General features: G+C 38.6%; 1 protein-coding gene across 1 annotated transcript in view; it reads right to left on the bottom strand.

Moving 5' to 3' along the window:
- The window catches only part of LOC148372974 (thrombospondin type-1 domain-containing protein 7A-like), a 339221-nt gene that overhangs the window by 166716 nt on the left and 160859 nt on the right, over nucleotides 1-11646 (bottom strand). Inside the window, exon 6 of the mRNA XM_088327730.1 lies at nucleotides 153-308. Coding sequence (XP_088183856.1) covers nucleotides 153-308 — 156 coding nt within the window. The remainder of the gene's footprint in view (nucleotides 1-152; nucleotides 309-11646) is intronic.

Genomic DNA, 11646 nt, shown 5'->3' with positions numbered 1-11646 from the left:
CGGATTAAAACGATTTACATTCTTTTTAATGGGAAAAATGATTTCGGTTTTGGAACAGGGTTCTGGAACGGATTATGGTCGAGAACCGAGGTTCCACTGTACTCAAAACGGGTAAAGAACCAAATGCTGCTTCACCTGAGACACCGTTTTACCTTTTTTGGCCGACTGATCTTCACAGCTTTCGAAGGTACACGGCCCCCAAGCTCCCCACGGAGACACTTGGCACTCCACCGGGCAGCTCAATTGGCACAGTTGAGACCGTTCAGGAACAAGACCACCGCAGAGACGGTTTTCCACCGGGCGCGCCGCTAAAATAGAAAAACAGATGTTATAACTTGGATTGTAAAGAACAGGGTTGGGCAAAGGTTTGGAGTCAGGGGCTGCATGGGGTTAGAGTCTTGGGTTCGATGCCTTGGCAATACATGATGGGAAGAAGATCATCAGCTTCAATCTTAAAATTTTAAAGGACTACAGTACCCTATTTGAGCGAGTTTGATTGATGAGCAGGGTTGGGTAGGGTTACTTTAACTGGATTACTTTCAATTACTTTTGGATTACTCCAATACCAAATATGCTGATAAAAGACAAAAGAAACTAAATATGAATAAAATTACTAAATTTTGTGCAGGCTTGGAATACATGGAACGGCAAAAATGATATTGGCAAGCTGTTTGGATCAAAGCCAGGAGAGAAAGCTTACCACGTGTTGTGAGTCATCATTTTATTCATATGTAGTTTATTTTGTCTTTTATTAGCATATTTGGTATTGGAGTAATCCAAAAGTCATTGAAAGTAATCCAGTTAAAGTAACCCTACCCAACCCTGTTGATGAGTAGGAAATTCTTGCAGACCTTATTTGCACATTAGATGGGATTCGAAGTCAAACCCAGATTGCAGGAGTGAAAAAAACAAATTTTAACCACTAGACCAGGGGTGTCAAATGGGCGGCCCACGAGCCGGATCAGGCCCACTAAGGGATCGAATCCGGCCCGCGAGACAACGATGAGGGAAGCACAAAAGAAAAATGAGCTGCAGGTTGAAGTATGTTCACTTGATGTTGCCAAAGCCAGGTGCCTCTCACAAAAATGCTGTACTTGTATTTCTCTCTCTTTCTTTCTTCCTCCCTCTTTCTCTCCCTCTCTAGCTCTCTTTCTTTCACTCCCTCTGTCTTTCTTTTTCTCTTTCTTTGTTCTTCTTTGTCTTTTTCTCGCTGTGTCAGCTTGCCAACATCATTTTTGCCGTACCATGTATTCCGTTACTCCCCAAGCCTGCACAAAATTTAGTCATTTTATTCATATTTAGTTTCTTTTGTCTTTTATTAGCATATTTGGTATTGGAGTAATCCAAAAGTAACTGAAAGTAATCAAGTTAAAGTAACCCTACCCAACCCTGTTTGTTGACAATAACTCTGTACTAATTGTAATTGCAACATCCATTGCCGCCTGGTCATCCTGAAAGGGGGATTACCAGATGTTCCTTCTCAAGGTTTCTTCATTTTCCTCATGTTGGGGTTTTTGAGTTTTTCCTTGCCCTCATGTTAGTTTCAGATCAGGGGATAGTGTCATAATAGTCTGAAATAATAATCTGTGCAGTAACCTGTGCAGCACTTTGAGACTCTTTGTGATTAAGGGCTATACAAATAAAATAAAAAAATGGCATGATATTATTATAATTTTAGCAACATTTGGCAGTCCCGATTCAGAAGCCACAACTGGTAACACTTTTCCAAAGCTATAATCTTCTAGTACATATTTTATTGGTAATATTCATGAAATGTGAAATATTATTTTACCAAGGGGTAGGAAACCCTAATTCTACACTCGGCTTCCAGGAAGCGGCTCATGTTTCCACAATTATCGGGAAAAAAAACGCCCGTCTCGTGCTCCTGCAAGACATGCAGGAGCTTAAAATCGGAAGAGCTAAATCACAAATCCTCAACACAGGAGTCAAGTGGGGGCTTTTTAAATGCAAAGAGGTCTATTGCACGGAGAAATAATTCCTCCGCTTGATGCACATGTCAAACGGCGGCCGGTTAATCCACGCCTCCTTCGAAAAATACACCTTAAAGAGCGCCCCCTTTGTTTCTCTCCTTGTGTCGGATGACATTACTGAATGCTCATTTGCATATAGGATTAACCGGTGGTGGGTGGCGCATTTTAGCGCGTGGGTTTTCTTAAACCCACTTAATCCATTGCTTTAATACAAATACTCTGCTTTTTAAGTGCAATATTCGAGTTATTTTATTTGCAGAAGAAGTACCGTATTTTCCGCACCGTAAGGCGCACCTAAAAGCCTTTATTTTTTTCAAAAGCTGACCATGCGCCTTATAATACAGTGCGCCTTATATATGGATCAATATTAAGTCGCAAAGTCTTGCAACTAAGTGTTAGGACTGTATAATTATATTTATCCTACAGTTGACATTTAATATGTTATATGTGTTCTCAGCTATGTTTGAAGAGTTCTCAGCCTGCAAGGCCATGAGTTGTGTTTCGATGTACAGACTGTGTTTTGTTCTCACATACCAACGGATGTATGTTGACCTATGACCTCTTCATGCCATAACTCAAGATTGTTTTTAACCAAAAAGCGTGAGAAGAAGGAAAAGGAGGCTCTCCCAAAAACAAAAGGAAACCGTCCATCTTCAGCCGGATGACAAGCTTTCCAAAGAAGACTAATCAACTCTACGTAGCAAAGGCAAAAACTGAATATTAGAAGGGAGGTTTTTCGAGGAGATCCTCAGAGCCAGAGCCGAGCCGAGCCAGAGCGCAGCAAGCAGGGCAGAGCGAGCGAAAAGATGTCTAACAACGGAATGTCGGCGGTTCTCAATATGATGATTAATAAAGTAACTAATTATAAAGAACCGATTCTCTTTGTCCTATATTGCAGAGCGTTTTATTAAAAATGTTGGGGACATGAACCTAACATTTAATTGGTCCTTCGAAACCGGATTCCAAGATACCAGATGATTCCAGGACGCGAGAGGAAAATCCAGCAAAGACTGTGGCCACAGCATAAAGACCCTTTTTCCAGGACTGGACCTTCCCTCGCGGGCTGGGATCTGACGGTTGACGGAAAGCCAAGGACTTAGAGAATCGTGAGTAAAATTTATTCGTAACATTGTGTGCATGTAGATAACCGGTAAAAGAAATTGACTCGCGAGCGGGGGGGGGTAGATTCTTAAGGTTTAAGAATCCTCCGTCGAAAAGATTAAGAATTCTCTGTAGAAAAGGAAAATCTTAACAGAGACAAAGTTTAAGAATCCTCCGTTAAAAAAAAAAAAGAAATTACGGGGGGCAGATTCTTAACAGAAAAACCCTGACAATTCTAGACTCTATCAGGTAAATAGTTTTCAGACAGTTAAAATTCCGCGGGAGGTGTGGACTCCCCTAACCCAGCGCTTTAAAGTTAGTTAAATTTCACAAGGATGTGCGGAGTCCTCTGTCAACTGAAAATAAGTGGAAAAAGAACAAGCGATGTAAGAACGTGATCACGATAAAAAACAAGACGTCTGTGTGATTGAGAAAGAGCGAATGAAATATAAAGTTGCCCCTGGGCAAATTGTATTTTATAAAAAAATATAAATGGGCTATTTAGATGCGTTAAATCAAAATAATGCCAGAATAATACCGAAAAAGATAAAATATTCCTGTTTTCAGTTCAAAAAATTGGTAAAAAAGGACTGGGAAGAATAGGAAAAATCTAATTGAGTGAATTGAAATACACTAATTTGAGATAAGGGCATTTTTATACCAAAAAATATTGAAAAAATTGTTTATAAATACTTTTTTTTTCTCTTTCAATTAAAATGGAAAAAATGGATTGAGTGAAATTCAAATGAGTAAGATAATTCATAAATAAATAGATGCCATTTTCACATTAAATAGGTGAAGCTAAAATAGTAGATTTAATTGGTTTAAAGAAAAAAAAAAAAAAAAAAAAAAAAAGGGGAGAGAGAAACATAAAGGGGAAAGTTAATTAAATATTAAGAGAGATAATTTGGTGAAAATTAAGTGAGACTAACCTTAATACAATAGATTGGAAAAAAAAAAAAAAAAAAACTTACTTTTTCAATATTGAACTGTTTTAAATCTAGAGTAAGTAAATGGGTAGAGTGGAGCACATTATAGAGTGCTTTTGAAGATCTTCATTGACTTGAAATGCGTTGTTTAGATGCAAACCATTTGCGATTTATGGCATTACCTTTGTGGAAATACCGTAATGTATCCTAAAAAGGAGGATAACGAATATACAGGGCCATATAGTGAACCGCGTCGATTAAAGGGAGGAAGAGCAGGCACACAGTAATATGCCTCGCTCCACGCCGCCCCCACAATATGCCAAATCATTCACATGCGCTAACACCCCCCAGGCCATTTACCCACTTCCGAGGAGAAGCCGTGAAGAGGGTAGGGTTTTACCGCCCGATTCTCAATGGCTAAAAGGCCAAGTGGACCCCCTTATTGACAGAGTAAAACATAGATATAGATAACGAGAAACTGATTAATCCTGAGTAGGTCAGATCATGGGTCATAGCACGGCCTTGGCAGTGATTAATTAAAAAGGGAGTTATTTTTCTGGGTTGAATAATGGTTTTAAATCTAGAAGGTGGATTCACACGTGACACCGAGCAAGCTGTGAATAATTAAAAAAAAAAAAAGAGGTGAATATGAGGACGCAGGAATTAAGTGGACACTAAATTAAGGAGAAGATAAAGTTATAGTGAAACAATATTTACACAGAAATATTTGCATGTAAGATGTTACATACAGTTGAGATTTGTGTAATATGCATTTGGTGAAAAATAGTCAAAACATGTGACAGTAATTTTATAGATAAGCTATAAAAATAAAAGAAAATTATATAAAGGATGAAAATCTATTTGAAGGCAAATGAACATAGACATAACATATTGTTTTGCTTTAGAACAAGAAATGAGAGAATTGCAAAGTATTACAATAATAAATTCGACTACAAAAATACTGTAGTGATACAAAAACTACACTATTTTGTTGCCATAATGAGAAATATTATAGACTAAAAAAAAAATATATATATATATATATTAGTGAACTATCGTGAAAACACTGCAAAGGAAGGAAACGTTTGATTTTACAGCAAAAGTGTTGCTCTAACGATGTTTTTGAGTTTCAGAATTTTGGTTCTTGTCTCATTTGGACTCAACAATCCACTGAGGAGAAAATGGAGGAACGGTGAGGAAAAAAAAAGTAGCATTACTAACGATGATGAAGATATTTGAATGGGATGAACGATGGTAAGTGAAAAACCAATTTTTATGATATTAAAGGAATATGTCAACAATAAAGGCGTTACAGGTGGGAACCAGAAAAGTTTTGTGTTCATATTCGGCCGGTATGAACCATAACTATGATAAGTAGATCTCATCTTGTTGGAATCCATCACAGCGATCATCGAGCAGCGATTGGAGGACACCCTGAACTGGTTGCAAGCCAATTGCAGGGCACACAAAGATAGACAATTCACTAGCTCATTCACACATAGGGACAATTTGGACCAGTCAGTCCACTTGAAATGCATGTTTTTTTTTTTTTTTTGAAAGAGGAAAGTAAACCGTAACAATGAGAGCATGCAGGCTGGCTTGGAACACACACACCTGTTCCCAGGTCCTTAGTAATGCCGCACACGTGTTGGCCACTGCGCCACCGTGCTGCACACACATATATAATATATATCTCATCTCATCTCAGCAGCTGCACCGCTTATCCTCAGTAGGGTCGCGGGGGTGCTGGAGCCCATCCCAGCAATCATCAGGCAGTGGGCAAGAGACACCCTGGTATATATGATTTTTTTAAACTGAACTATCAATAATGATAATATGATAGGAATTTTGAATTCCGTGTACTAGCTTGCTAAAAGATTTATAGATCTTGGCAGAACCCCTGAAATTTAGTGATACAAAGATCGAACTTATAAATCGGTGACAAAAATAGTAGATATCTGCGTATTCATTCAGTTTTGATCATCGAATTATTAATTTATTTTCTGCATTTGTTGATGGTAATTGCGAATAACAGGCTTGTCTTTTTCCATTTTTCTACTTACTGTACTTTTCTTTAACATCTTAGTACAACATAATTCGTGATATCAATCATCAAAGCAAATGAGCCGTTTGAAAGCAAGCTCTCTTTGATGAATTGAACAAGGAAAAAAGCCGTTTGTCTAATAAAAAGACTGACCTTCGCTCGACAAGAATTACCAACAACAATGACGTAATCTCGAAGCGACGAGATCTCATTAGTGAAGATCGGCGTGCAGGAAAATAAAAAAAAAAAAAACTCGTACAGCAAATTCAAAAATGCGTTAAATCTTTGTTAAAGAGTAAACTAAATGATAATGAAAATTTAAAGGAAAAAAAAAGAGTTGCGTACCCAGCATAAATGATGCGTCTTGGACAGGTAAGCGGGAAAATGAAAACACTGAGTGTATAATACAAGATAATTATACAGAATAGTATAAAAAGAAAGAATATTTGAGTGAACAACTAATCATTTTTCGTTAAAAATGCGAATAGCAAAGGGTAATAACTTTAAGACGTGTAGTTTTGCTCTTAATAAAGAAAGGACGATTAAAGCAATGAAGCTGACTAAAAATGGTCCATAATTTTAGTGTCAATCTTCTTGTTCGTAAATGGACAAATTCAAAAGAGGCGTAAGACGTAAAAAGATTATTTCCTTAGTTGTTCTCGTATTAAATAATACATTACTCTCAATAAAATAATCAAAATTTTGAAAGAAGTTTGAAAATGACGACAAACTAACACAGAAAGGAAAATTCGAGATTAGAAATCATTAATAACGTAGCTGAAGCTATTTCAGTCAATGAATGAAATGTTTCCTTTAAACAAAGGAAAAAAGAAACGTATTAATAGTCGGACCAGATCATGTTGATCTGTATAGCCTTGGTCACGGGGGATCTTGAAGGGCTGCTTAAAACAAAGACTAATGCGTAAAGACAAAGATTGTTGCGCGGAATAAAGATTATGAAAATAAAATAAATACACTCAACAAGACATAAGTGACGAGTTTGTATTGTTCTATATTGAATCAATAAAAGATTGATTATGGTTACAGAGAGAAGAAAATACAATTAGAGAAGTTATGACATTAAGTTCGATTTGGCATTTTTTGAGAAATTTTTGTTGATCTTTTGAGATTTTTGATGTTTAGTGTGAGGGTTTGGAATTTTGACAAGTTTAGCCCAAAGGACAATTGGGAGGACAATTGATTACACACTGAATTTTTTTAGAATGAGTGTTACAATTGACAAATGATAAACAAATGTGTAACAAATACTGACTTATGGTTTGGTTAAGTTAAAAAGGAAACGGTTTCTATGGAAGAGAATTTTTAGAAGACAATGAGAAACTGATCAATCTTGAAGAGGGCCATAGGAAAAAACGGATTAGTTGATTTTGAGACATATCGGGCTAATTTAAAAATAATTGCATGGGAAATAAATGGATAGAAATTAATTAAACTAAGATAATGTCTACTAGTAGTTAAATTGAGAAAAATTTGAATAATCCGGTTAATTTACTAAAAATCCCACTACGTAAGCACAGTGGAATTAACGAGACTCTCAAGTGCCAGTGAATTCCGCAAAAAGACTCTTTCTAAGTCTCCAAAGGACATATAAATCTGTCAAAAAGAGGCCATGGACTAATTTGCTGAAAGAGCCAAAGACATCAGTCATCCATTGTCTGCGCCGCTTATCAACAGCGAGGCCAAGGGAGTGATATGGAGCACATCCCAGCTACGCTCATAAACAACGAGCTCACGGGAGTGTGGGGGTAACACACACGGCGAGACGTAAAGTGTTGGGCCTGCGGTCGAAAGGTCACATGTCCTTTGAATGTGAAGAAGAAAGCTCTGCTGAGCATTACCAAACAGCGTGACTAGGCCAAGATAGTATTCAGACAAAGTCAAATAGATAGATAGATAGATAGATAGATACTTTGTTCATCCCCGAAGGGAAATTCACATTTCCAGCAGCATCCCTGAGCTGAGAACAAACAATCGAGAACAATCGAAAATAAGACGGGAGCTGCTGGAGTGGCTGCCATTCGTGACGGCGCCGGAAGAAACGATTCAATTTGAATCATGTACAAACAAACAAACAAAATATTATTGCATATGGTAGCAGTTCTTTTTTCGAGCAAAATATAGAGTGGTTTTCGAGTGCCCTCTTGGAAACAAATGAAAATCATGGAACTTCAATGGACGCTCAAATGCCAATTTTTGAACGCTCATTGCAAATCCTGTTGCGTTTTTGCTTTGGAAAATAATTGTTCATAAGTATGAAACTGATTGTGCTTACTTGAATAATGATTTGTGTTTATGGTAACTGTGTGTACAAAATAATGTTTGCCATAGCAGCAGTATTCTTACCTGATCCACTCAAGCCAGATGCTATGGCTGGGATACAACCAGTGATTGAAAATTTAATATAAGCAGGGGTGTTAGTGGAATGTGCCGACTCCCCAGTAAACACGCCACAACATGCACTCTTGGTTAATATCGTGGACCTATAACAACTCTGTGACAGTGACTGTGCCACCAAATGCCACCATTGTGATGTCCATACCGATAACCTCTTTAAAAGGGTTCCAGTGAGGCAGTCTAGGGAGACAGCCAACACATATTACTGGGCAAGGGTGGGAGGAGTACTGGTGGTACGTGTTTGGACACGGAGCGTTCCAAGGGTGGGAGTATTTGGTTATAACGGAAGCAGGGGAGTACTGGACCCCAGGGGACAGCTCTGAGGCCCAGTATTTCAAAAAATCGGGTTAAATTGCAGCATCAAGGAAGCAATTTACAACTGACTATAACCGTTACAAACCAGACAATTCGACCTCCGGGATCAGATTTTTTTTAACAGCACGTGCTGGGGTTTCACGTTATGGGCCTGGTCCTCGGGCATGGACCCCTTTTTTCCCGGTCGTAGTGTGTGTAAATGACAGTATGAAATCGACTGATCAGCCAAAATTAAGTAACTACTCTGTAACGACAAATATCACATCAGTAAGCATGTCAGTCGAAGACATTGATGGGTGGTTCAAAGTTACCACAGGAATTTCAAGGATAGATAACAACTGGTTGCTAATGGCTGAGCAGGCGGCACATGCTGTCATAAATGATTGTGTTGTGTGTAGTCTGAATGATATACAATGTCACCGAATGTTGACAGTCAATATAACATTTAAACCACTCTCCCGGAGTGACATCTGGTGGTGGTGTGGAGAAGACAAGTTGTATGATAGACTACCGTACAATACCACGGGATTGTGTGCATCTGTGTCTCTTATTTTACCTGTGTCTATAACCGCCACCACAATCCCTGAATTGCTAACATCTGTGAAGAGCTTGTTACCACATGCATGGAAAAGTAAAGGTCTACCTATGCCTGGAGTGACAATGATCCTACATACATCGACAGCATCGGTGTTCCAAGAGGCGTACCAGATGAATACAAATTAGCAGATCAAGTAGCAGCGGGTTTTGAATCTTTGATTTGTTATTGGTGTACAATTAATAAAAACGTTGACAGAATAAACTATATCCATTTCAATGTACAGAAGTTAGGAAACAAAACAGAACAAGGTTTCTCCGCCATACACGAGCAACTCTCTGCTACCTCCCTCATGGCTTTCCAGAACCGGATTGCTGTTGATATGCTATTGGCTGAAAAGGGAGGGGTCTGTTCTATCTTTGGTGACCAATGTTGCACGTTCATACCGAACAACACGGCAGCAGACGGAAGTCTGACAAAGGCCCTGGAAGGCCTCAGGTCACTTAACAACAAGATGAAAGACCACTCAGGAGTTGACACATCAATGTGGGATGGTTTTGGAGATACGTTTGGAAAATATAAAAAAATAATAATATCAGCCATGATGGCAATAGCCGTTTTTGCGGCAATTCTCACATTGTGTGGATGTTGTTGTATTCCGTGCATAAGAACATTGCTAACAAGACTAATTACAACAGCTCTTGCCCCAATGCAGGCAAAGATGGTACCTTTGTATGCTCTGTTGCCCTCGGATACCGATGCTGACGATGACTCTGGCAATTACCATAAAAATGACGATGGTGAAAATTGTAATGACACAAATGTTGATGATGATTTCCTGTCTCTGCATTTTCCTTATATTTACTCAGATCCTGGTCATTATGACGACAACCTCTAAGTGTAACAACTGTGTTGTATTCATGATTTCTCTGTTGAAAATCGTATTGCGAAATGACAGTTGAATGAAGTATTATATCAACTGTAGGATAAAGAGGAGGGAAATGTTAGGACTGTATAATTATATTTATCCTACAGTTGACATTTAATATGTTATATGTGTTCTCAGCTATGTTTGAAGAGTTCTCAGCCTGCAAGGCCATGAGTTGTGTTTCGATGTACAGACTGTGTTTTGTTCTCACATACCAACGGATGTATGTTGACCTATGACCTCTTCATGCCATAACTCAAGATTGTTTTTAACCAAAAAGCGTGAGAAGAAGGAAAAGGAGGCTCTCCCAAAAACAAAAGGAAACCGTCCATCTTCAGCCGGATGACAAGCTTTCCAAAGAAGACTAATCAACTCTACGTAGCAAAGGCAAAAACTGAATATTAGAAGGGAGGTTTTTCGAGGAGATCCTCAGAGCCAGAGCCGAGCCGAGCCAGAGCGCAGCAAGCAGGGCAGAGCGAGCGAAAAGATGTCTAACAACGGAATGTCGGCGGTTCTCAATATGATGATTAATAAAGTAACTAATTATAAAGAACCGATTCTCTTTGTCCTATATTGCAGAGCGTTTTATTAAAAATGTTGGGGACATGAACCTAACACTAAGGCAAGCAGCCGCCGACTCGATTTTCCCCCGAAGGCGAAGTCGTCCGCGGTGTATGCTGGGATTTATATACCGGCGTTTCATTTCCTAACCAATGTGTCAATCATCATTTGAATCAGTCACTATTGGCTAAAGTTATTCGGAGGTAAAGGGGGCGGATCCTTTTTATCATTTACAGGCTCGCATAGGCTAAAGGGGCGAAACAAAGCCTGCAATAGGCCGAAAAAGATGAATGTGAATCACAGGTTGGGTTGCACTACGGCATAAAGAAAACATTTTTTTACTATTCTGTATTTGTAAATGTTTTACTCTCCTGGATTTACTACACTCGCGGTTGTAAGGAGACCACGGTTACGTATCATTATTGAACGTGATGGCTGCAAGAGAACTTAGGTGAGCTATGCGGCTTTATATTTTCCCGGTATCTTGTTTTAGAACGATCTTGATGTTTCTGTGATGAGTCCATTTTTAAACTAAATTCAATTCAAAGTGTTTATTGTCATATGCAGAGTAAAGAACCCTGTTTCCCTGCACAATAAAATTCTTACTTTGCTGTCCACACAGTTGCCAGCAAAAAATAAAATAGAAACTAAGGAATGGTTGGCATTTCTTGAATCCCAAGACTTTAACCTTCCGAATGATATTTGGAACGATGCATTTGAGCGATTGGTGACATTGTACAGACACCGTTTCCGTACATGTCTGAGACACGTATTTGCTTCTTTGCAAGCTTTCGGAATGTTAAGGGGGTAATAAGTTGGTCTGAACT

This window comes from Urocampus carinirostris, chromosome 2 (assembly GCF_059441175.1).
Source record: "Urocampus carinirostris isolate Australia breed hairy pipefish chromosome 2, RoL_Ucar_1.0, whole genome shotgun sequence".
Lineage (NCBI taxonomy): Eukaryota > Metazoa > Chordata > Actinopteri > Syngnathiformes > Syngnathidae > Urocampus > Urocampus carinirostris.
This window is presented reverse-complemented; position numbering and strand designations above follow the sequence as displayed.